The sequence below is a fragment of the Microcaecilia unicolor genome, chromosome 5 (assembly GCF_901765095.1).
Source record: "Microcaecilia unicolor chromosome 5, aMicUni1.1, whole genome shotgun sequence".
In the NCBI taxonomy this organism is placed as follows: domain Eukaryota; kingdom Metazoa; phylum Chordata; class Amphibia; order Gymnophiona; family Siphonopidae; genus Microcaecilia; species Microcaecilia unicolor.
The window spans coordinates 222,040,040-222,067,591 of NC_044035.1; the positions used below are offsets into that span (position 1 = coordinate 222,040,040).

General features: G+C 42.8%; 1 protein-coding gene across 1 annotated transcript in view; it reads left to right on the forward strand.

Moving 5' to 3' along the window:
• Positions 1 to 27,552, forward strand: part of TMPRSS3 (transmembrane serine protease 3) — a 232,497-nt gene that overhangs the window by 130,163 nt on the left and 74,782 nt on the right. Inside the window, exon 11 of the mRNA XM_030203809.1 lies at positions 18,635 to 18,777. Coding sequence (XP_030059669.1) covers positions 18,635 to 18,777 — 143 coding nt within the window. The remainder of the gene's footprint in view (positions 1 to 18,634; positions 18,778 to 27,552) is intronic.

The following is a 27,552-nucleotide window of genomic DNA, read 5'->3' on the forward strand; positions in this document are numbered from 1 at the left end:
CAATCCTCCCCCTGCCTCACAATGAGCTGCCACTGCTTGAATGCAGGGAGGACTGGAGGTGCTAAAATCGGCAGGGTCATAAAACAAAAAAAACAACACGGAGGCACATTCTTACCAGCAACAGCACACAATCCAGATCGCCAGGTTCACCGACTTTCTCCTCCCCCACCCCAACAAATAACACAGCTTTAGAAGTAATTAAGAGAACTGCTAGCAAGTTCCCACATTCATGCCCTCTGCCAAGAGTAAAGCTTTTTCAACAAGCTGTCCAGCCCAGTGCTTCAAGGTAAAAGGCACAGCTCAGGTTTCGTTCTCTGCCAGGGAGAGGTGAATGCAGGGAGGACTGCAGGTGCTGTGTTCTGTATGTTAGCTCAGGCAGGCACTAGGACCTAGAGGGCACTGTTTGGGGGCCGCTCTCGAGACCACAACATTGTATATTCGCTGCTGCTGCTGTGACTGATTCAGTGTCGGCTCCGCTTCCAACCTTAAGAGTCTGTGTTTCATTTACAGAGAGGATTGCCTGTACAAGTATTCTTTCCACACACACTCGCCCACACACACTCTTGCAAACATACACACTACGAGGAAAACCTTCCTAGCGCCCGTTTCATTTCACTCCGAAACGGGCCTTTTTCACTAGTAGCAATATAAAATACAGCAGATAAAGACTAAAATGGTCCATCCAGTCTGACCAGTAGAGACTGGTCCAATTCCTGAGGAAACTTCAAGTGAAATGGACGGCTCCATTAAGTATCTTGTCTTTCAGCTAAGTGCCACTGTTCTATATTATTATTGTTGCTGGAAGTCTTTTTTTTTTTTTTTTTTTTTTTTTTTGAATTATATTTTTATTAAAGGTTTTGTCATACAGAGAATACTGGCATTTATAATCTGCTTAACCATCAAATTCAAGGTGGAATACAAAAGTAAACACAAAATCAAACAAACCCCCCCCCCCCCGGAAATTAACCCCACCCCCCCCCAAAAAAAAAAAAAAAAAAAAATAGCATAAGCATAATCAAAGTCAAAGTTCCATGGCAACACCCGGAGACAAATTGCAGGGTTACACAAATTCAAGGAGTGCTATGTGGCTCCTGACAAAAAAGGTCTAAACGAGCCCAGGTCCTCAAAACAGACTTAATGTTTCGACGTCTATGGGCCAAAATTGTTTCATATTTTCTGATCACGCATATATAACTCCACCATTCATTATAATTCAGGTACACATTATTTTTCCAATTGGAGACAATTAAATGCAAGGCAACAGCTAGCAGTATGTTATACAATTTCTTATCAGACTCCAAAAGAGGGATAGTCGGACAAGAAGCTCGTAAGATCACAACCTCATAAGAGAGCACAGTGGACTCAGGCAAGTGAAAGATAAGACACATTTTTGACCAAATTAGTTGCCAGTAAGCTCTGACGTTTTTACAGTAGAAAACCATATGTGCCAGTGAACCATCTCTTTCTTGACAAGACCAGCAGTTGAAGTTGACACTCTTAGTGATTCTGGCCACTCGAGCAGGAGTCCAATAGGCTTTGTGAAAGATGAAATATGAGGATTGAGATATTGCTGCTGACTTCGTGGGACGTATGGAGTTAACCCAGAAAATAGACCAATCAAATTCAGATGCATCCAAACCAAATTCCGCTTCCCAAGTCATCCTCAATGGAGCAACTGCATCGGCATATAGATCCTGAAGTTTTTTATATAGCAGAGAAGCCTTCTTACGACCTGATGTAATGGTGTGACAAAAGGAGATAAACTCTGAAGGATTCGAGATAAGTGAATTGGAGACCTGAAAGGTTGAAATATATGTGGAGATGTCCTTCCATGTGCTAGAATCTAGCAAAGAAACATTATACAATGCAGACAGAGCAGCAGGCGATAACAGAGTACCAGCAATATACAGTTGCGACAGCTGCCATACACCCCTCTCTTGCCATTCCGCTGTTTGAGACTGCAGGAGACCAGCTGGAAAACCAGAGTTATACCAGAGAGATATATCCTCCAAAGAGATAGCACGGATTCCAAGGCCAGCCCTAAACGTACGGATATCTGAGGCAGAGGCTTTTAACAGCCGAATGCGTCTGGTATAGGGGTACAAATCTGCATACGGGAGAAGAGATAAAGGGCAAGGGTGCACCAACGCTGCCTCAAAAATCTGCCATCGAGGCGTGAGATGAGATACTTCCCTTTGGAACCACCGTAAAGACTGGGCAAGCCGAAAAGCCTTGTGATAGTGTTTAAAATCAGGAACATTAAGACCTTCCAAGTCTTTCGGTAATTTAAGCTTCTTGAGCGCAATGCGGGGAGGCTTCTGCCTCCATAGGAACTTAATTAGGAGGGAATCAAGCTTGTTATAGAGTGAGTTGGGAAAGGAGAGGGGGGTCATACTAAAAATGTAATTTAGTTTTGGAGCCAGAACCATCTTGATAGCCTCTACCCTCCCCCACCACGTTAGATATAGCGGAGACCATACATTTAGGATGGAAGCAGTTAAAGATAAGATTGTTGCTGGAAGTCTTAAAGTGAATTTTTATATATAATTCATAAATATAATTAGCTTATTTTGGCTTATAAAAGATATGTGGAGGTTTTTCTTACTCATCCCATACAGCTCTGAAGTCTTTTCCTACCACATGAATATTATTATTATTATTATTTATTTATTGCATTTGTACCCCACATTTTCCCACCTATTTGCAGGCTCAATGTGGCTTGCAGAGTATTATAGAGACATGGAGGGGCATAATCGACCAGAAACGCCTATCTCCATGGGCGTTAATCTCCGAGAACGGGTCCGTGAAGGGGCGGAGTGAACCGTATTTTCCAAAAAAAATAGACGCCCATGTTTTATTCGCCAAGGTGTGAGCTGGGCGTTTTTGCTTTTCAGCGATAATGGAAAATGAAATCGCCCAGCTCAAAAACGAATACATCCAAGGCATTTGTTCGTGGGAGGGGCCAGGAGTCGTAGTGCACTGGTCCCCCTCACATGCCAGGACACCAACCGGGCACCCTAGGGGGCACTTTTACAAAAACAAAAAAAAGGTAAAAGAGCTCCCAGGTGCACAGCACCCTTCCCTTGGGTGTTGAGCCCCCCAAATCCCCCTCAAAACCCACTGCCCACAAGTCTACACCATTACTATAGCCCTAAGGGGTGAAGGGGGGCACCTACATGTGGGTACAGTGGATTTGGGGGGGTTGGACGACTAAGCATTAAGCAGCACAATTGTAACAGGTAGGGGGGGGGGGATGGGCCTGGGTCCACCTGCCTGACGTCCACTGCACCCCCTAACAACTGCTCCAGGGACCTGCATACTGCTGCTTGGGAGGAGGGTATGACATTTGAGGGTGAAAGTAAAAAGTTGTGAAACATCATTTTTTTGTGGTGGGAGGGGGTTAGTGACCACTGGGGGAGTCAGGGGAGGTCATCCCCGACTCCCTCTGGGGGTCATCTGGAGGGGCATAATCGAACGATAACGCCTATCTCCATGGGCGTTTATCTCCGAGAACGGGTCCGTGAAGGGGCGGAGCCAACCGTATTTTCGAAAAAAATAGACGCCCATATGTTATTCGCTACTTTGTGAGCTGGGCGTTTTTGTTATTCAGTGATAATGGAAAATGAAAGCGCCCAGCTCAAAAACGAATACATCCAAGGCATTTGTTCATGGGAGGGGCCAGGATTCATAGTGCACTGGTCCCCCTCACATGCCAGGACACCAACCGGGCACCCTAGGGGGCACTTTTACAAAAACAAAAAAAAAGGTAAAAGAGCTCCCAGGTGCACAGCACCCTTCCCTTGGGTGTTGAGCCCCCCAAATCCCCCTCAAAACCCACTGCCCACAAGTCTACACCATTACTATAGCCCTAAGGGGTGAAGGGGGGCACCTACATGTGGGTACAGTGGGTTTGGGGGGGTTGGACGACTAAGCATTAAGCAGCACAATTGTAACAGGTAGGGGGGGGATGGGCCTGGGTCCACCTGCCTGACGTCCACTGCACCCCCTAACAACTGCTCCAGGGACCTGCATACTGCTGCTTGGGAGGAGGGTATGACATTTGAGGGTGAAAGTAAAAAGTTGTGAAACATCATTTTTTTGTGGTGGGAGGGGGTTAGTGACCACTGGGGGAGTCAGGGGAGGTCATCCCCGACTCCCTCTGGGGGTCATCTGGTCATTTAGGGCACTTTTTGGGGCCTTATTCGTGAAAAAACAGGGTCCAGGAAAAGTGCCCTAAATTTTAGCTACAAACGCATCCATTATCGGCGAAAGGCGCCCATCTCTGTTCGGGTGATAACCACGCCCCAGTTCCGCCTTCACCACGCCTCCGACACGCCCCCGTCCACTTTGTCCGCATCCGCGACGGAGTGCAGTTGAAAGCGTCCAAAGTTCGGCTTTCGATTATACCGCTTTATTTGTTTTTGTGAGAAAAACGCCCATCTCCCGATTTAGGTCGGAACTTGGGCGTTTTTCTCGTTCGATTATAAGCTGGCTGGTCATTTAGGGCACTTTTTGGGGCCTTATTCGTGAAAAAACAGGGTCCAGGAAAAGTGCCCTAAATTCTAGCTACAAACGCATCCATTATCGGCGAAAGGCGCCCATCTCTGTTCGGGTGATAACCACGCCCCAGTTCCGCCTTCACCACGCCTCCGACACGCCCCCGTCCACTTTGTCCGCATCCGCGACGGAGTGCAGTTGAAAGCGTCCAAAGTTCGGCTTTCGATTATACCGCTTTATTTGTTTTTGTGAGAAAAACGCCCATCTCCCGATTTAGGTCGGAACTTGGGCGTTGTTCTCGTTCGATTATAAGCTGGATAGTCATCAGAGGATCCTAAATACATTCGGTGGTAAGACGAAGATATTTGAAGATAGAGAAGGGGTGTTAGGGTGGTGTAGGAGTTGTATTTAGCTGTTTGGGTGGGTTGTGTTGTGATTTGTGTCTTTAAGGGTTCTTTTTGTAGGCTTTATTGAAGAGATGTGTCTTCAAAGATTTGCGAAAGTTGCTTAGATTGTCCATGGTTTTTAAGGCTAGGGGTAACACATTCCATAGCTGTGTACTTCTGTAAGAGAAGGTGGTGGCGTATGCCTGCTTATATTTGATTCCTTTACAACTGGGGAAGTTCAGATTGAGGATATAGTTTGTTGTGAGGGTTTTGTTTTGATTTGGTATATTTTTTGGGTGTGTTTGCAGAAATATTTTGATAGGCACTGTTTGGGGGCCGCTCTCGAGACCACAACATTGTATATTCGCTGCTGCTGCTGTGACTGATTCAGTGTGATTTATTTATTCAGACTGATTTATTTATTTATTTATACCCTGCTCTTTCCCGCTCGATAGCAGGTTCAGTGCGGCTTACAATGTATGGGTATAAAGTGTAATAAAGATAACATATCTTATAATATTATAAACAACTTACACAGGGTAAATATATTTCACTATAGTTGTATTACCTCTAATACATAATGCATAATATTATAAACAATACAATTATACTCATCACCTTTTGATTACCCATCCATCTCTCCCTGTGTTCCACATCCACCCCCACCCCCAACTTTACTTCAAGACTGTTATTGGAACGCTTTCATGTTTCACTTATGTATAACGTAGTAATACAGAGGGACATTTTTGATATGATGTCCAAATCCGATTTTGGACATTTTGCAAAAAAAAAAAAAAAAAAGGCCAAAAATCCATTGCCAACAATGGTAATTTTTGAAACAGAAAAAGTCTATCTTTTTGGTTCAAAAATCGCCCTATTTTAGATGTTTTTGTGCTCAGGGCTTCTTTCTTTAAGGACCATTTTCAAACAAAATATCTCCAAGAGAAAAATGCACAAAAACAGCCATTGGGATGTCTGGGGGCCAGCAGTCTTACTAGAATGGCTATACAGACATACCAGCAGAGCAGTGGGGCAGCCTAGGAGGCACTGCAGTGAACGTCACATAAAAAGTTCAATCACATCAAAACCCCCTTATATTGTATGGTGAACCCTCCAAGAATAGCAAAAAATGTACTATTCCCAATTGTACATCACTACAATAGCCCTTATACATGCAGGTGTCACCTATATGTGGGTTCAATAGGTATTTTGTGGTTTTGGGGCGCTCACACTTTCTACCACAAGTGTACCAGTTAGAGTGGTATATGGGCCTGGGTCCTCTTCTCTACAGTCCATTGCACCAACCAGAAAGCAGCTTGCTGATCTAAGAAGAATGATCATTTGCAGTTGTCATAGGGCCTGGTATGTACTGTCACTTTCACCTGTTAGGCAGATGGGAGGGGGTCAGTGACCACTGGCGAGATTAGGGGGGGGGGGGGGTCATACCTTTATCCCTCCAGTGGTCATTTGGTCAGTTTGGGCACCTTTTTGGCACTTAATCGTTGCTATTTTTTGTCCTGGACGTTTTTACAATGTTCCATTATTGCAGAAAAACATCCAAATCGTAAGCCTGCTATAGTCTTGCCCAGAACACACATCCAGCAAGCAGCCTTGAGATTTAGGCATACTGCATAGAAAAATGTCTTAAAAATTAGTTTCAAAAATAGCAATTTGGACATTTTTGCGAAAAAACTTCTATTTGCTACTTTGTGTCACTTTTTTAAAGACTTTTTCTGTTTCAAAAATGAGCCCTATAGTAGATACAACAGATAATGACACTTCACTGGCTCCCCATCCGTTTCCGTATACAGTTCAAGCTCCTCTTATTGACCTATAAGTGCGTTCACTCTGCTGCCCCTTACTATCTCTCCACCCTCATCTCTCCCTACACTCCTTCCCAGGAACTCCGTTCACTAGGCAAATCTCTCCTAATTGTACACTTCTCCTCCATTGCTAACTCCAGACTCCATTCCTTTTATCTTGCCGCACCTTATGCCTGGGCCATTACGTCAAGCTCCATCCCTGGCCACCTTCAAATTAGGGCTAAAGGCCTACCTGTTTGATGCTGCTTTTAATTCCTAACCTGTCACCTGCTCATAACCTTTATCTTGTCTTCCTCTTTTCAATAGTCCCCTTTTCCCTATGTGTCCTATGTCTGTCCTACCCTTATCCCTTATTTGTCCTGTCTGTCTGTCTTGATTTAGTTTGTAAGCTCTTTTGAGCAGGGACTGTCTTTTCTTCATGTTCAATTGTAAAGCACTGCGTACGACTGGTAGCGCTGTAGAAATGATTTGTACTAGTAGTAGTAGCAGAATGGTCCATTCAGACTGCCCAACAGTGTCATTCATTATCAATTCATGATTAAGCTAACAACAAATGTGGTATAAAATATGTGTACTTGATCCTGATCTTCCTTTGTCATTTTTGGGACACAGACCATAGAAGTCTGCCTACCACTGTCCTTGTGTCTCAACTACTGGAGCTGCCATCAAAGTTCACTCCAACCTATCCTGATCTATCTTCCATATATGGGACACAGGCCATAGAAATCTGCTTGGCATTGTCTTTGCTTTCCAACTACTGGAGTTGGATGGGGTTCATTTATTGGAGACTGAAAAGGAACTGTTTCTTAATGGCCTGCAGGAGGCCTTGGAGTGGGTTTTCTGTTCCCATTTTTCTTGACCGCTGGGGTGGGGTTCTATTCACATCATGTCTGGGCCTTGGTGGGGGTGTCTGAGCCAATGAGCCTGTAAAGGTGATGAGTTGTATGCTTTGCTGAGGATTTGGGATCAGTTAGTTGACAATGGTTTATAATGGCATGGACTTTATGGGTGCCAAGCCTAGGCACCTGGTAGTTCACAGCTAGTAGTATGGTATGGACTACGACTCAGAGGATTTAGAGCTGCTTGGATGGCATTGGACCACCTAGCTAGTAACACGGTGGGTAGATACCTGGTATTTTGGGGTTGCATTGTATAAAGCTATCTTGATAGGTGGCTTGAGGTTGTTTGTTTCTATTGGACATAAAGCTTTGGCCAAGTTTAAACCATTTTCTTGTCTGTGTGAGGAAGGGGAGGGTATAGGTGCTAGAAGATATGATGCCAGTTATATAGGTTATCACTTTTATTTAGCAAGTTTAGAGAGCTTTTCTTTGTGAATCTGCTGATAGTTAAACTGGACTAGAAGGACATGCTAGGAACCAATGAATAAAAGGGAGGCTGGAAGGGTCACGTTGTGGATCCAGTAAGGGCAGAAATGTATTACAGTTGTGGATTTTGGCCAAAGCAAGAGCTGGTCTGGGGAGGGGAATTCCTTCAGTTTGAAAATACAAAATTGTTTTTCAACTCAGTTTTGGTTCAAGCAAATCCATATCCCATGTCAGACAAGATCACACGATTGAAGACATGCCCAGTACATTCTTCTGCCTACGTATCCATATAAAACTATTATAAAGAAATTCAAGTGGGCAAATCTTTGCCCATTTTAAGATCTGTTGAACATCAAGATAGCACAGCACTAAATGAAGGCTTTACCAAGCCATAGAACAGTTTTCAAACCTGTCAGAACTAGGGAGAGGTCCTGGAAGAGAGCTCTGTAGCCTTGCAGAAGATAAATAATGCAAATACTCCTAAAGCACCACACAGATGGACAAGACACTATTTTAAAAGTTCCAAATATTAGAGGCAATGGTGAGATGTACTCTTGAGTATCATTACACAGTCACTATTGATTCTAATTGCATGGAATGAATCCCTTATCCAGTATCCTACTTATCTAAGGCATTTTGGAAATGATGCAGCAGGACCATAGTCCCTTTATAGTTAAAATGAGGATAATTCTGGAGTCTCCACTCCTAGTGTGACCTGTGCATTCTATAATCTAGCACACTCAACTTTATGCGTAGTGGGCAAAATTGCATGCACAAGTTATAGAATAGTATCAGGTGTGCAATTTTTTTTTATTATTTTTTTATTTATAGATTATTAATTTTACATTTATGCAATAATACATAGATGCACACTTCACAAATTAAAGTTTAAGCTTAATATCTCAAAAAGGCAAAATTATTCTCTTATTTAGTCCACAAATATTGACCCAGGATCTAGGAAATTAAAAAAAAAAAAAAGGTAAGAGAAAGAAAAAAAAGAGCAGAAAGGACCTTCAATATTACAGCCAGGATAAGCGCTAGCAATCAAGGACTTTCACAGCAATTATTCTTTAGTTGAAATAAACCCTATTAGCTTCCCTGGATCAAAAAAAATGTAGTTAACAGCATTCAAAGAAACATAACACTTGCATGGAAATTTCAACATAAAGGATCCTCCTATTCGGAGAACCCTCTCTTTTAACACCAAGAACTGCTTTCTTCTTCTTTGAGTCTCTCTACAAAAATCCGGAAATATCTGTATTTTTGATCCAAGAAAAGGAGAGTTCATGTGTCTGAAATAAAGTTTGAGTATATTATCCCGATCCAGTTGTAAGGCAAATGTAACCAGCAGTGTAGTTCTTTCAGTCACTACTTCCAAAGATTGCTCTAAAAATTCTGCCAAGTTTACATCAGACGGGATTAGTAGGCAATTTACTCAGACCGGCTCCTGAAATATATTGTGTCCTGGTAATAGGCGGAAATCCCTCAGAGGGGATACCTAGTACCTCTGAAAAATATTTTTTAAGCATATCTAGAGCCGGAATGAGGGGAGCTTTAGGAAAATTAAGAAATCGTAGACTGTTCCCTCTCATCTGATTTTCTAGGTATTCTATTTTTCGCTGCTGGAAATTACTATTTTTTATCAGCATTATAGTTGAAGAATTCACTGCTACTAAATCTTTATCAAAAGTCTCCATTTTAGTCTTCTGTTCTGCAATTTCAGATTTTACTACAGTTTGAACTTGCTTTAATTCAGTCACCTCTCCCTTCAAAATACCTGTAATTTGCTGCAAGTTGGTATTCAAGCCTTGAATTGCTTCCCATAATAAATCAAGTGTAACAGTCGGTGGTTTAATCAACCCTCCAAGATTCCACAGGGGTTCACCGGGCTTCGCTTCAGATAGCAAACCTGTCTGAGCTGTTGTTCTCACCGGTGTCGAAGAAGCAACGGGGTCTCCAGCCGCGCCTGCAGGGGACCGACTTCCGGATTCTGCTAAGCGCTCCCTCGTTGTCTTCGTTTCAACCCCCGCTCTTGTGGGGACTGTTATCTGGGGAGGGCTCAACAAAATTCCCTCTGCGCTCTGGTCTCCGAGATCTCCCGGACCTCCCAAAGTGTTACCTCCGGTCCCAAGTACTCGAAGGCCTGATTCCTGTAACGTCGTCTGACACAGCAGAGGGGGATCGACCCTGCCCGTGGAGACAGGCAAGTTGGACTTCCCTTTCCTCTTACCCATTTCGGGATTGAGGAAACTCAGATGCGCCGATTTCAAGCAGGGTTCAGGAGCTCCCGCGGGTGCTTCCGCTCACGCCGCCATCTTGGGTCCCAGGATCAGTCAGGTGTGCAATTTAAGTGCTTAATCAGCTGCCAATTCTGCACTCAATATTTAAAAATTCTGCAGCGTGTCTCTTTGGATATTATATCAGGAATGAAAAAAAATTGTTTTAAATTTCAAAAGGTAAAAACCTTCTTGTTTGATAGTCCATAATCATATTATTTGTTGTTTTTTTGATTTAGATTGTATATTTTATTGTATTTTGTTGTAAACTTGTATTTTGTGCTTTTTTTTTCTTTCATATTATTTGTACACTGCGTTGAACCCGTGATGGAAAACCGTGGTCAATAAGAATTATATTGATATTGAAAATTCTGCATTGATCATTTGTAGTGTTCTTGCACAGAATTTCCCCATCTTAAGGCCTGAAATCCCCTCCTGCCTTTTCCATGTTCAGGCTCCAGCCTCCCCCCATTCCATCTCTCACTCTAATTGCAGTTTTCTCTCCCCCTAACTCTCAGCAAGCCCTCTAACTCTGTCTGCCTCTAAAGTCTTTTCCCACATGCAATACCCCCACCTCTCATTCTCCCTCTTCCCAGATACCCGCCCACCTCTCATTCTTTCTTCTCCTCTTCTTAACTATCATTGTATCTCTCCTCTACCCTTTCCCATGGTACATCTTCAAGCTTGATTTCTCCCCACACTAGTGGCACACTCTCAGCTTTCTCTGCTCCCCCCCAAAAAAAAAATCCCCATGGGCACCCTCTCAGCTTTCATTGCCCCTCCAAACCACAGAGCACACTCTCATTTTGCTCTGCCCCCCTCCACCCTCTCCATACCACACTTCCATCTTGCTCTGTCTCACCTCCTCCCACTCTCCCCATGGCACAATGTCACCTTGCTCTGTCACCCACCCTCCTCATTGCACTCTCTCACCTTGCTTTGCCCCCTCCCATTAGCACACTCTTACCTTGCTCTGCCCCTCCCCTTAGCATACGCACACTTTTTGCTTTGCCCCTCCCTCCCCAGCACACTCACTTAGTTTGCCCACCCTCCCTGGCACACTGACAATGCTCTGTCCACCTGTTCCATGCTCTAACCCCTCCCCCCATGGCATACTACTCATGGCACACTCAGCATCAGCTGCTGTCTCCCTCCCCCCATAGAGACTGCGCAGCTGAAGGAGGAGGAAGAGAACCGCTGCACATAGGGTCACTTTCTCCTCCTCTTCCGGCTTAGATCTGACTGTTTAGGTGAATTGTGGGACTGTAGGAAGGCCCACTCAGTTCATCTAAACAGCGGGTCTAAGCCGACAGAGGAGGAGGAAGCAACCCGATGTGCAGTGGTTCATTTTCCCTTCCTCTTGCCACACGATTGCTGCGGAGGAAGGGGAGAGAGATTGAGGACAGACCTGATGGTACTCCATGGTAGAATTCTGTGTGTACTGCGGGGGTGGGAATTCTGTGCAAATTCAGGAGTAACAGCAGTAAGGCACAAACATTTACACCATCCTTTCTGCTGGCATCACTACTCATGCCTAAAGTTAGGCACATAACTGTGGTCCTAAACCAGCACTCTGCAACGGCAACCACACATGCAATCGCTGATATAGAATTCGTGCCCAGTGAGCAGCATCCCGGCACCCAACAATATAATTTGATATTGTCATCTTTTGCTCATACCTGACCTAAGGTTAGTCCAATAAAAAAAGGTTCTATTTTATTTTCCTTTCTTTTATTTCTATTTATTACTTTTAAAGTAGCCTAACATGGAAACCACACTATTTTATCCAATTTGCTTTCAGCAATAAACAGCAATAGCATGGTTCTGTAGATCTCAGCAGACATATATAACTAGGATTTATATAGTCTGTAAGGCTGGTATCTGCTCTTGACTCCAGACTATATTAACTAACTCTGGTCATTCTTTTCTATCACTAATCCTTGTGGATTTGGATATATATTAAACAGAAGATACCACCAAGAGGTTTCCTACGTGAAAAGATGCAGAAGCAAGAAGTAGGAAGGGTAGGCTCTTCTGAAACACTGGAGGAGACGTCTGTCGAGAATCAATTCTTTATTGCAAGAAAAACGAAAAAGAATGGACTCAACATAGCTGTGTTTTGGCGCTACCACGCGCCTTCCTCAGGAGTCTATGAAACAAGGTGTTTAAAAATATATATATACAAAAAAATCAATCAAAATCACCAATATCATAAAAGAACATATCTGGAAAATATATAAGAATTCAATACATGTATAAAAAAAACAATACATAAATAAAAAATGTTACATATAAATAGATAAATAAACTAATCAAGCTATACATGAGTCCATAGATGAATGCCAAAATAATTACACATATATACAGCAAAAGCACGACTTGAAAATATATAAACATCTGTAGATAAAGTCCATATTGATATATATGAGACAATCATAAATACATATAAAACACATTGCCAAAGCGTATCTAATTTTAAAAACTATATATATATATATATATATATATATATATATATATAAATCAGTCATTGATAAAAGAGTTCGTGGATAAAAACAAGTTGTGTCAATAAAATAGTGTTGTATACAAAAATAAACTGAATGGATAGATCAAAAAGGAATGTAAAAAACATTGTACACAAAAATGAATACATATGAACACAAGGAAAACAAAAAAAAATATTTATATATATCTGAAGACAATTTATGAGGTGTTCTGTGCCAAAATCATTAAACGTATCAAAAAAGATTGTCATGAAGATATTTTACACAAAAATGAAAACAAAAGTTAAGAACAAATATAGTATACTCCAACCGATATACTAACCTTATGGTGTATAGCTGATTGTATATAGTCGATGGTTTGTTTAAAAAAATACTTTCACATAAGGTATTAATATCATCCTATAAATAAAGCAGAAGGCTCGCTTATTATAAGAATCATTTTTAAATGTCAAAGTGCTCAAGAAATAAAAACACAAAGACACAAAGTTCTCTGTGTCTGAAATATATGTATGTATATGTACCCACCAAATCTAGTATAGAGAATGGGCGTATATAAAATGCATTTATATGGAACAGCAGTTTTCTTTAAATGATGCTGGAGGTGAAATAAAATGTGAATGGTGAACGCCCTTATGGATACAGATTCTGAACAAATAAGATTATGAAATGCTTCCTTTCTAAAAAAAATATTATAATAAAGAGATATAAAAAAAATTGTTTCTCTTTTTAAAGAAGACGATGTTTGCATACATAGAATAATAAATAATAAAATTATTATATGAGAGAGACGGTGTATCTTCTATATAGTGAATGCCTGACTGGATCACTGTAAGGGTACTAACATCGATATATGTCATTTGTGTTCAGAAAAAAAGGGTCTACAAAATAAAGAAAGCCTGTGTGAGTGTAAAACCCTTTGTCTGGCCGATATTAAAACAGAGGTGTAAATCTGAAAGAAAACAAAAAGAGAAAAACAAAAAAATGAGAACTATTTCTGGCTGATACTGAGGAGGACCGAAAATCAAAAACCTAGCCTTGCACCAGCTGTGTGTAATTAATGTTGTCACTCGCACTGATAGCAAACCACCTAGCACCCACTCTGGATGGAGAAAAAAAGCCTCAGTCCAGCCGCTCAACGAGCCTGAACATGCAGACTATAAGGTTTGAGCTCGGCTTACCATTATTTGGCTTCGGAAAAAAAACTCCATCGTTTAACATACCAGCATTAATATCTATCCTCCAAATTTCTTTGCTAGGTATATAAATCACAACTCTTATCTAAACAGTGTGTGTGTCTCAACTTCCTCAGATCAATTATTTGATAGTTCTTTGATATAATCAATTCCATATACAAAGTGTCAGTTAGTATTCAGCCCTGGTGTACCCTCCAGATAACACTTAGCTTAAAGTCCAATTGCTATGGTGCTCTGTTCCTATCGGTACCACCAGCTGTGCAACCCGACGACAGGGAGCCCCTCGTTTCGCTGTTGCTGCGTCAGCAAACATCGTTATCTCCTCATCTCCAATGTATAAATGTACGAATTTGGAGGATAGATATTAATGCTGGTATGTTAAATGATGGAGTTTTTTTCCTAAGCCAAATGATGGTAAGCCGAGTTCAAACCTTATAGTCTGCATGTTCAGGCTGGTTGAGCGGTGGACTGAGGCTTTTTTTCTCCATCCAGAGTGGGTGCTAGGTGGTTTGCTATCAGTGCGAGTGACAACATTAATTACACACAGCTGGTGCAAGGCTGGGTTTTTGATTTTGGACGTCTATTGTTGGACAAGATTCTTAAAAAACTATAAAAGGATTGGGTCTAAAAATCTTACAATCAATAATATATATATAAATAAATGTTTTTTAAAATTCTGTGTAAACGACCCCTTAAACGATTCCTAGCAAAGGTATAGTGAATCAAGAACCTACTGCTGTCAGAGCAGGGAAGTGCACCTTAGTGTAGAAATTGCTTGAATGAAGAAAAAGGGCGTCACTGAAAAGTCCATTATTTAAATAGAGAAAGACGTGCCAAAAACTAAATACAAACAATTTGGGCCTGCTCAGTTAATGAATGTTTGGTAATGTGGGTATAAACATCACCTGAAAAAAGGCACTAACAAAAAATGGAGGGAAACAGGTCATGTTTCTTCAATGCGTGAACTAAAAACAGGCTTCTTAAATCCTTTGCTTTGGATATATATTATACATGATGGGCTTGATATCTAGGGCAATTTAAGCGGGCAGGAAAGGCTTTGGCCTTTCAATTGCTATGAGCTGTCCAACCTTCAAAATTCAGCTTCACTAAACCAGACAGTGCCGCTGAATATCATCTCTGGCCTCCCTTGTTAAAAGTGGGCAGGTCAGGGGCAGTACAAGTGGCAGCACTGGGGATGAGCTGGCAGTTATTTGAGTGCTGGCAATATTCAGTGCCAGGACCCGCATAGTTAACCTGGCCAAATTAGGACAGCTTAAAATTTGTCCTAACTTGGTTGGGTTAGGTATGCGGTTTGTATAACTAACTTTTTTTTAAAGCCCCGTGATACCCCTCATGGCCCCCCCAATGTAGCACCCCCACCTTCCCTTCCCCCTCCCCCTGGGACAGCCCCCCAACCCCCTCCCAGTCCAGATAGGCTCCCTGGGCCTACCTGATATACCTGATGATCCAAGTGGGGGGCAGTGGGGGCAGAAGGAAAGCCCACTTGTTACTGCTGCTTTTGGCTGTGAAAGGAAAATGGCTGCTGTGAATATCGCTGAATATTGACCGGGACCCCCATAAGCTCCTGCCACCAGCCGCACCAAATTCCTCCCCCTGTATTCAATGCCGGTGCCCGGACATGGCTTGACACTGAGTATCTGGGGCTAATCTAGCCAGCGATGATCAACTTTTTAAAAAATGCTCACCGCCGCTGGCTGGATATTGGCCAAGATGATTCCATGTACACTTGGAACAGCAGTAGAGATATGAGAGGAATGTGTCCCAACTTATGATGTCACTGTAGAGGAGGGGCATAAGGGCAAAAATATGTCCATATAATTTTCCTGTGTCCTGTCCACAACTTGGACATGAAAGTCAAAACAAATCGCCCATATCTATTTAAACTAGTGTTGGTTTTGTGATCAGGAGCAAGTCAGTTAACCATAGTATATCAACAAATGCCTTATGACCCTTTTCTCAAATTCAGCAGTATGCTGAATGTATGCTGCTGTCTTCAGTGCATTTGCCCCCAAATTGCAGCTGATTACAAAACTATAATAATAATAATAATACTTTATTTATAGGCCACTGAATCTGGAGCAGTCTAAGCGGGGAACAAAATCACATACAAAATAAAATACAAATGTACTAATAAAAAATACATCACAATTATACAAAACCATGCTATACTATGAGAGATTCTCTTTAATCTCTAAAGGTGATGTTTGTGAAGTCTGAACCATGAGTAAAATACCATTGAAAATGGCCTTCCCTACTTCTTCTTTCCCAAATGAACCCAACCTTGGCACCAACTTCACGAAAGAGAATGATTATGTCATTTTGGAAGTAATATATTTGGAAGTCTATATAAACTAGTGTTGGTCTCTTCAAGAGAAAATCTAGACTATGGCCACAGAGCTTCTGCAAGGGTTTCAGGACTGCTATTCATTTGAATGTGCTGAATCCATTGTTTATTATAGGTCATCCTCAGAACTAACTTGATAAAAATAATTTCATGGTTTGAGTTTTGTTTGACCCGAAAATTCAAGTGCATTATGGGGCCTATTCTATAAAGGGCAGCAAAAGTTAGGTGACAAAAATCTGAGTGCTAAGCTAGTATTCTATAATAGCAAATGTGCATGCCAAGGGCCAGATTCTATATATGGCGCTTAAAAAGTCTGCGTGGAAAACATTTCCGCTTATGCGTATTCTATAAGCGGCACCATAAAAAGATATAAACAGGATGCAGTCAGTCCAGAGGGCCACTACTAAAATGATCTTCACCATAAAGTGTATAGGGACAGACTTAAAAATCTGGAAGAAAAGCGGAAGAGGGGAGATATGATGGAGGTTGCAGGGAGCAACATCAGGAATATTTTTTCACAGAGAGGGTAGTTGATGCCTGGAACACCCTTCCAGGAGAGGTGGTAGAACTAAAAATAGTGAGTGAATTCAAAAATGCATGGGATAGACTCAGGGGGATGCCTAAATATAAAAAGGATGGAAATATAACACACAAAACCAACACAAATATAAATACACACACATACAAAGTCACCCATGCATGAACAGACACGCACACAAGCAAGCATTCATGCACACACCTGCACACACCTACAATATACATAGAAAAATGTGCAGACATACCTGCCTTCAGACATGGGTACTGTTTGTGCTTTTTGTGCCACACCTCCAGAGTCTAATCACGGCTGGGCACTACTCACACAAATGCAATCCCCTCGACCACAGTACCTTAAAAGAACCAGACAACTGGTAGCACTATTTAGACTGCAACAAAGACAAAATGAGACCAAGGAAGCACTTCCTGGGGTTAACACAGGTTTATTTAATTATCCAGAGATTAGGATAAAAAAAATAAGAAAATATTCAAGTATAGAAAAGAGGAGAAAAAACATGAAAGGACAATGGAAATGATCAGGTCAGGCTCTCCATCCCCTGGCATGGGGCAGAGTGCACTAGACACTGACCAACTTCTTATCTGGCAAAGACATAATATATAGAACTTTCTTTCCCTTACAAGACAAAAAGGGAGCACAAGGGGGAGGGGTTGTCACACCCTCTTAATTAGCATCCCATAGTCAGGCAGGATCTCCTGACAATAAAAACATATATAGCATTTGTTTCTATTTCCTTTTGAAGATGCATTTGGTCTGTTGTCCAAATGTTTTGGACATACATTTCTCTAACTTTTAATTTAATATCTCCCCTATTCTAAAAGAGGAGACAAACGTTTACTGCTTCCAGTTGCTATAGAGGTGTTAGGTTTCTCTTGTCAATAGAACTATTGCTTTTGACTCCAGGGACCAGGGAGATAGTGTTTGAATTGTTCTAGGCAGAGAAGGAAATAAGGTGTTACCTGAGTGTGGTTGTAAAAGGGTATTTCTGTCCGGGATAGTAGCCTTACTTCATGGGAAAGAATTTCGTCTCTTGGCCATATTCAAAGGGAGAGATTCTCCCCCTTCTGCAATAATGTTTTCTTATCCAGTCCTTTTTACAGGATTTTCTATCTCTCTCTCTCCTGTCAACCCTGCCCCCTACACCTGGAACTTCCTTTGATCTGCATCCTAAAAGTCTCTCAAAGGATAATACACACATTCATGTGAACAGCAAATGGACAACAAATGGCAGGAGCTCATTGTCTTTCACTTGCTTGGTCAGAGGAAGGTGGGGGGGGGGGGGGGGGGGGAAGAGGTGGGGGTACTTGCTTCACCTGGCCTGCTTAATATCATTGTAATTTACAGAAAAAAGAGAAATTTCCACTTCTCATCGTCCGTACATTAATTCTTAGATATTAGATACTTAGCAGCACTGAAACTGCTTGGTTCAGGCCTTCATAAGTACAATGTACACCTCCACCAACAGTACACAAGCAAAACAAATAAACATACAAAACAGGGATTATACACATACATACACACAGAATTCCATAAACCATGCTCTGCATGATTTCCCCACGAGTTTACACATTCTGTTATTGTGCTGTAAAAGTGCAGGGGATTCAGGAAGTACTAATGAAAAGAATTTACTCTCTGATATCAGTTTATTTCAAAAGCAGCTCTACATGCATGTAATATGGACTTTGTGACATTGGTATATTGTTTTGAAACAGGTGAGTCTAACCAGATTATGGAGTATGCTGGAATCCCCCTAATTTCTAACAAAGTTTGCAATGCAAAAAGTGTGTATGGGGGCATCATAAGCCCCTCCATGCTCTGTGCTGGCTATTTGGAAGGTGGGGTGGATACCTGCCAGGTATGTAATTAATTTAATTACTATCATACTAATTTAATAGATTAAGGTGCTCATTTTCAAACCACATAGACTAAAAGTTACATAGAGAGGCATTTTCGATATGACGTCTAAGTTCAACTTTGGACGTTTTGCTAAAAAAGCCCAAAATTCTAATGGGGAATATAACCATTTTCAAAATAAAAAAACATCTATCTTTTTCTTTTTTTTTTGAAAATGGCTATTTGCTAGATGTTTTTGTGTGCTGTGCATTTATCTTTTTAGTCCATTTTTGAAAAAAGCCCATCCAAGTGAAAAATGCACAAAATCAAGCCATTGGGATATAGGAGGAGCCAATATTCTTAGTAGACTGGCCACACAGACATCCCAGGAGAGCAATGGGACATCCAAGGGGACACTGCAGTGGACTTCAAATAAATGCTCCTAGGTACACATCTCACCGTTGCTCCCTTATCTTGTTTGCTGAGCCTTCAAAACCCATTACCCCCAACTGTACACCACTACAATAGCCCTTATGGGTGAAAGGGGCACCTATATGTGGGCGAAGTAGGTTTACGATGAGTTTTGGAGGGCTCACAGGTTCCACCACAAGTGTAACAGGTAGGGGGAGGTATTGGCCTGGGTTCACCTGTTTGCAGTGTGCTACATCCACCAGTTGACTACTCCAGGACCTGCATGCTGCTCTAATGGACCTAAGTATAACATCTGAGGCTGGCATAGAGGTTGGTAAGTAATGTTTTAATCACATTTTTGGGGGGTAGTAGGGGGTAAGTGACCAGTGGAGGAGTAAGGGGAGGTCATCCCTGATTCCCTCCAGTGGTCTTCTGGTTATTTAGGGCACTTTCTTCTGGCTTATTCGTTAATAAAACAGGTCTAGACCAAAACGCTTAATTTATAGGTGTTTTTGTTTTGTTCCATTATGGCAGAAAACCGTCCAAGTGTTAGGAATGCTCAAATCCCGCCCTTAACACGCCCCTGATACACACCTTCATGATTTGAACGCACTTCTGAAGGACTTCATAGAAAAACGTCTAAAAATTGGTTTTGAAAATACCAATGTGGGCATTTTTGTAAGGAAAACATCCAAATGCAGATTTATGCCACCTTTTTGGACTTTTGAAAATGAGCCTTATTGTAACATATGTAACTTTGTAAGTTTATGTGCTTTGAAAATGAGCGTCCACAAGTCATAAGTACTAAGCATTTCCCCCATTAAACCATCTGCATTGGTGCAAACATCATATATACTTTTTATCCACAGGTTTTGTACCAGTAATCACAGCAAAATTACATAAATTGTTATGCTTTGCTTATTTCCAGAGGATAAAACACCTGCAGAGATGGATGCTTGCTTTCTCTGTGTACACGTTACCCAAGCAAAACAATGTGCATAGATTTCAAAATACAAAACTATGAATCTTTGTTCCTCCACCAACTTAACCCCATCCCTGGGAATGCCTCCATAGCATGCAGGTGAAAAGTACACTTGTTGAATAAGATACAGACTTTGCAAACCCATGGAAATGCTTTTGATTATTCCTCTCTTAGTGGGAATAAACCCATATAGTACATCAGGTTCTAAATGAGATATAGTAGGCCATGCCTTCCATGGCAAATGTTTGGAGCCAGCAATGGATACTGTATCTCAATCTGCAAATGTACATGTCGATAAACATACAGGGTGTCTACCTTACTACCTACTGTTTGTCCTCCGAAATCAGCAATCATAAAACAAGCCACCTACTAACGATACTTCTGCTAATTTTATCTTTTGGAACATTAGATCAATTTGCAGTTCCTTGAAGGCAAATATGCATAAGATATTTCTTTTCCTTGTATGCTGCAGGCTTCATACAAGAATAGCTAACAGAAGTTGTGACAGCTCAGACCTAGCTACATTTCACAGTGTGTAACTGTAGCTCAGGTCCTCTTAAAGCTGAGTGTCACCAATGTTCATGCTTGCACATATGTGGCAGAGGGTAAAGCAGGATGTTTAATAGTTGTATATAGAGAAATAAAAGTTAATAAAAAGAAAAACAAGTTAGTCATTTTTTTGGATTACTTAATGCATGTGAAGCCTGATTTTACCTAGGAAGCCTAGGCAGTCTAGTTTAAAAATGGAGGGGCCTGATATTCAAAAGAGTTTAATGAGGCAGGTTAAACTCCATTGATCTGGCCATCCGCGGATATTTAGTGACACAGGGGCATTTTCAAAAGAGAAGGGCGCTCATCTTCTGACACAAATCGGAAGATGGGTGTCCTTCTCTTAGGGTCGCCCAAATCGGCATAATTGAAAGCTGATTTTGGGCGTCCTCAACTGCTTTCTGTTGCGGGAATGACCAAAGTTCCCAGGGGCGTGTCGGCAGTGTACCGAAGGTGGGACGGGGACGTGCTTAACAGATGGGCGTCCTCATACGATAATGGAAAAAAGAAGGGCATCCCTGACGAGCATTTGGCCGACTTTACTTGGTCCCTTTTTTTTCACGACCAAGCCTCAAAAAGGTGCCCGAACTAACCAGATGACCACGGAGGGAATCGGGGATGACCTCCCCTTACTCCCCCAGTGGTCACCAACCCCATCCCACCCAAAAAACAAAAATGTAAAAACATTTTTTGCCAGCCTCTATGCCAGCCTCAAATGTCATACCCAGCTCCCTTACAGCAGTATGCAGGTCCCTGAGGCAGTTTTTAGTGGGTGCAGTACACTTCAGGCAGGCAGACCCAAGCCCACCCCCCCAACTGTTACACTTGTGGTGGTAAATGTGAGCCCTCCAAAACCCACCCGAAACCCACTGTACCCACATGTAGGTGCCCCCCATCACCCATAAGGGCTATGGTAGTGTTGTACAGTTTTGGGGTGTGGGTTTGGGGGGGGGTTGGGGGGCTCAGCATACAAGGGAAGGGAGCCATGGACTTGGGAGCAATTTAGGAAGTCCACTGCAGTGCCCCCTAGGGTGCCTGTTTGTTGTCCTGGCATGTCAGGGGGACCAGTGTAGTATGAATGCTGGCTCCTCCCATGACCAAATGCCTTGGATTTGGTCGTTTTTTAGATGGGCGTCCTCAGTTTCCATTATCGGTGAAAACCAAGGTCGCCCATCTCTAAGGTCGTCCATTTCTAAGGTCGACCCCGACCATATTATCGAAATGAAAGATGGACGCCCATCTTGTTTCAATAATACGGGTTACCCCGCCCCTTCGCGGTGCTGTCCTTAGAGATGGGCACCCTTAGAGATAGTCATCCCTGTTCAATTATGGCCCCTCCACATCAGTCAGATCCTAAAATTTTGTAAATGCAATGAAGACCTAATTACTCGGAGTTGTCTAAGCTTTAAACAAAAATTCTTGCTGGAATAGTCATCTATTGTTAACTTTTCACCTGTAGTTAACACTATCTCCCTACATAAAATGTTATCAGAATCACCAAACCATAGAATTTTTGTCTTTTGCTTATTCAATTTTTTAAAAAAATGATCAAACATCCATTTAGCTATAAATGAAATATAAAATGTTAAAGTCAAAGTGTCTTCAAATTTCTCAAATACAGGACACAGCAAAAAAAAAATATATCATCAGAGTAAGCTAGAACTGTAATTCCCACATCCACAAAAAAAAAGCATTGAATGAGCTTAAGTATATATTGAACAAAAGTGGGGAAAGTGGAGAACCCTGCAGTACCCCACAACTAGGGCTCAGATGTGATGATGTAGTGTCTCTTCTCTTTATGCAATAAATCCTGATTCTTAGAAATAGCTCAAACCAACTCAGTACTGTCTCAGTTATTCCTAAATCTATTTCCCCCGTTTACTAAGCATGCTAGCAGCTGCCATGTGCTAATGCTGACACAGCCCATTCACTTTGAATGGGGAGTGTCAGCATTGCAGAACGACAGCCGCCAGCACGGCTTAGTAAACAGGGGGCTTAATTTAAGCAGGAGTAAATAATGGTTTATTGCATCAAATGCTGCAGATATATCAAATTGCAGCAAAAGAACTGCTGTCCCCTACTCAAAAAATGTTTAACCTTAGATATGAGAACTAAAAGTAATGTTTCAGTGCTATGTCTTGATCTAAAACCATGTTGATTTTGATGTAATATATTATGGGCTGATATTCAGACTGCAGGAGGGAGCCTGGCTAACTCCCGCGGTCGGTGGTCAGCCTGGATTTTCAATGCTGAGCCATCTCTGGTGACTGGCATTGAATATCCAGTTTATTTTTAGCCAGTTTACAGTTAGCTGGCTAAGTCGATATTCAAAGATAGCCGGTTAACTTGAAACCGGCTAAAGATATACCAGCTATTTAAGTGGCCCAATGTGGCCGCTTACAATAGCCAGATATGAATTAAATATTCGGGGATAGCTGGCTATATCGTGAGATATAGAGGGGCATAATCGAACGGGGCTCTGAAAATGGGCGGAGCCAACCATATTTTCGAAAAAGATGGCTGGCCATCTTTTCCAGGGCTGTGCCTAGGGTCTCTGGTGCCCCCCTGCAGACTATCAGTTGGCGCCCCCCCTGTCTAGCATAAAATACCATAAATAAGTAAATAAATATAAACTTTTAACGTTGAGCACCTGATTATCAAAGTGGACATATTCCAAACACTAAAATGAAAATAAAAGAATTTTTTCTACCTTTGTTGTCTGGTGACTTTGTTTTTCTGATCATCCTGGCCCAGTACCTGATTCTGCTGCTATCTGTCCTCTTAACTCAATTTCCAGGTCTTCCTTTCCATTTATTTCTTTACTTTCCTCCTCCCTTCTTCATTTCTTGCCTTAAATCTGTAAGTAAAAGCTGGGTCCTCTGCAGACTTGACTGTCCAGTGGATCGAGCTTCTGCCTATTTTCTCCATCCATGTGCAGGTTTTTTAACACCCCCCTCCAAAATCTAGTTCTAGGCATGCCGAGAATACAAAACACTCAGGACCTATAGAGCAATTCTACCATACCATAAGCAGTAATTTCTACGAGTCACACAAGGAAAAGGAAAGCATCTTAAACACTACAGTAAGCACTAGAACATCAATTCACCTACTGTAAAATGAAACCAGGCAGAATAATACAGATCGCCGATCCTGCACAGTCAATGCCAACTGAAAGTCATGTCTTTTTCACAAACACAGATATACCCTAATCCACTATAGAATAGGTAATAATAAACTTTCTATTTAGACAAAAATTAAACTGAACCCCCAAGATGCCAGACTCTGCATACAATGCAACACCACAGAAACAGAAAATGTCCCCTAGTACTGTGCAAAATATGAAGACAGCAGATGTAAATATGAAAAAACTAATAAGTACCAATCACCACTTTACAAATTAACAAATAGAAATAAAACAAATATAGAAAATAAAATAATACCAATTTATTGGACTAATACATTTAGCTTTCAGAGGCCAAAACATCCTTCCTCAGGTCAATACAGTATAGTGCTGTTACAGTATCCTATCCTGACCTGAGGAAGGGGGTTTTATTCTCCGAAAGTTAACCAAAATGTATTAAAATTAGTCCAATAAAAATATTACCTTGTTTACAAGTTCTATTATAAACATTTATTAACACAGCTACAATACTACTTTATCCTAAAGCAAAAGAATAATAATATATATTTTATTTACAGTTTGTTGTCTCTGGTTTCTGCTTTTCTCATCTTCTTTTCACTGTCTTCCTTCCATCCAGCATCTCTCTGTTCTCTCTCTGCCATCCAGTGTCTGCCCTCTCTGCTGTCTCCTCCATCCAATGTCTGCCCTCTCTCCCTGCGCCTTCCATCTACATCTGCCCTCTATCTCTGCGCCTTCCATCCACCATCTGCCCCTGTCTGCCCTCTCTCTCTCTCCCCCTTCCATTCACTGTCTGCCCTTTCTCTCTGCCCCTTCAATCCACCATTTGCCCTCTCTCTCCCATCCATCCAGGATCTGTCCCCTTTCTCTGCCCCTTTTCAGCCCCACTATCCCACCAGTCCCCAGTTTCAGCCCCAGCCCTTTTCTCCCACCAGTCCCGAGCTTCAGCCTCCAGCCACTTCTCCCTGTCCCCTTTTCAGCCCCCAGTCCCCAGTTTCAGCCCCTGCCCCTTTTCAGCCCCCAGTCCCAGTACTAGCCCCCTTATCCCACCTACCCCCCTTTTCAGCCCCCAGTTCCAGCTCCCTTCATCCACATGCCTTGCACTAGGGCCCCCCTTTTCAGCCCAACCCATTCTACCACCTGACCCAGGCATGCCCCATTTTCCCTCATGACCCCTTCTCAGACCCCAGTTCCAGCCCCCTTCTCCCATCTGAGAACCCCCTCCCCATCCCCCTTCTCCCATCTGAGAACCCCCACCCCACCCCTTCTCCCATCTGAGAATCCCCCTTCTCTCATCTGAAAACCCCCTCCCCATCTGAGAACCCCCACAACACCCCTCTCCCATCTGAAAATCCCCCCCTTCTCCCATCTGAGAACTCCTTCCGCTCCCCATCTGAGAACCCCCACAACACCCCTCTCCAGTGGTGTGCTGGTAAAAAGTTAACAACAGGCTCTCTCACTCTCAAAAAACAAACAAACCCCTAAGACACCCAGATTGTCACTGTCCTTCCTTGCCTTGCTCAGCAGAAAGGGGACCCCCCCCCCCAGGCACATTGTAGTGTTGTGTCTGTGGGTGGATGGAGGAGGGAGGCATAAGTATTTTGAATTTCAAAGCGGACTGCTAAGATGTGTTATAAACGGAGGTAGCTGTTTATATTAATAAGTGACACTTTTTATAGATCAATGTGAGCAGAGAACTGTTTAAAAAAACACACACACAGCTGCTTAAATTTGTGAAATCACAGAAAGACAACAGGTCAGAGAAAACTGGTGAATCCTACTCTAATGTCCTCACCTTTCAACCCTTCAATCTGCCCTATTCACGGGACATACTGAGGGGGGATACTTACCACCCCCACCCCAGGTTTTGAAATGGTGCACTTCTCTCCCCTCCCCCTGGCAGATCATTGAAACTCTCTCTCTCCCTGCCTGCCTGTGGAGAGCAGGAGCTGCAGCTTTGCCCTGAGCCTTTGTTTTTTATTGCCCTCTCTCTTTCAGAAACGTATCCTGACCTTGACTGAGAAAACTTGGCCAGGGGCAGAGGCTACTGCAGGAGGAAGCCAGAGAACTGAAGTTGAGGCAATGCATCGTCGGGCCTCACTGTGCCCCACCCTTGTTGAAATAGGAAGTTACCTCAGAGGAGGGCGGGACACAGTGAGGCCCGATGATGACGAGGAGAAGAGATTTGATTTTACTTGTTTTACAAGCAGCCGGGCAGACACGAGGCGCTGCCTGCAACTCGGCTTGCGACCGGTAAATTAAACATTTAAACCCCCAAGCGGTATGGTGGGGCAGCACCGCAGCGGCGCCCTTGAAGGCAGGCGCCCCCCTGCGGTGCTTACCCCGCTTACCGTGTTGGCACGGCCCTGATCTTTTCCTTCGATAATACGGCTGGTGCTGGCTAAATCTCAACATTTAGGTCGAATGTTGAGATTGCCGGGTTTAGAGATGGCCAGGTTCGGTTTTTGGCCATAATGGAAACTGGGCCCGGCCATCTCAAACCCGGTGAAATGCAAGCCTTTTGGTCGTGGGAGCAGCCAGCATTTGTAGTGCACTGGCCCCCCTGACATGCCAGGACACCAACCGGGTACCCTAGGGGGCACTGCAGTAGACTCCAAAAATTGCTCCCAGGTGCATACCTCCCTTTCCTTGTGTGCTGAGCCCCCCAAATCCCCCTCTCCACAACTCTACACCACTACCATAGCTCTAAGGGGTGAAGGGGGGCACCTACATATAGGTACAGTGGGTTTTGGGGGGGGATTTGGAGAGCTCAACACAAATGTAACAGGTGGGGGGGGGGATGGGCCTGGGTCCACCTGCCTGAAGTGCACTGCACCCACTAAAAGTGCTCCAGGGACCTGCATACTGCTGTCAGGGAGCTGAGTATGACATTTCAGGCTGGCTTAGAGGCTGGTAACACATTTTTTTTGGGTGGGAGGGGGTTGGTGACCACTGGGAGAGTAAGGGCAGGTCATCCCCGATTCCCTCCGGTGGTCATCTGGTCAATTGGGGCACTTTTTTGCCACTTGGTCCTAAAAATTAATGGACCAAGTGCAGCCGATGAAATGCTCGTTCGAGCCGGCCATCTTTTTTCCATTATCGGGTGAAGCCGGTTATCTCGTAGCCTGGCCCCGCCTTCTGTACCCTGCCTTGAAGTTTCGCCAGCTCCGCGACAGAAAGCAGTTGGTGCCGGACAAAATCGGCTTTCGATTATACCGATTTCGCCGGGTTCAGGAGATCACTGGCCATCTCCCGATTTATGTCGGAAGATTGCCGGTGATCTCTTTCGAAAATACGCTGGATAGCCATTTATCTCCTAGGTACTCTACCCATGAATATTCAGTGGGGGATAATCAGCGTATCCCCTGCTGCATATCGCTGGATAGCCAGTTAAGGTGCCATTCCTGGTCGGTTAAATGGGTTTGAATATTGGGGGGGGGGGGGGGGGGGGAGGGGTATGTGTTTCCAGAAAAGTTTGTAATTGCTCATTCACCAAAACCTCCAGCAGCATGGCCATCCAGAGGATGCTAGCATCCGAACGATAGTTTTCAACAGCACTGAATTTGGTGCCTAAAGATTTAGGAAGAGGGATCAGTACAATATCTGATAATTTCTCCAGGTAATTGCCAGATTGTAGAGTTCACAAACTCAGTAAGCCAAAAAAGAATATTCATAGGAACTTCAGCTAATAATTAAGAGGGGAAGATATCAAGGGA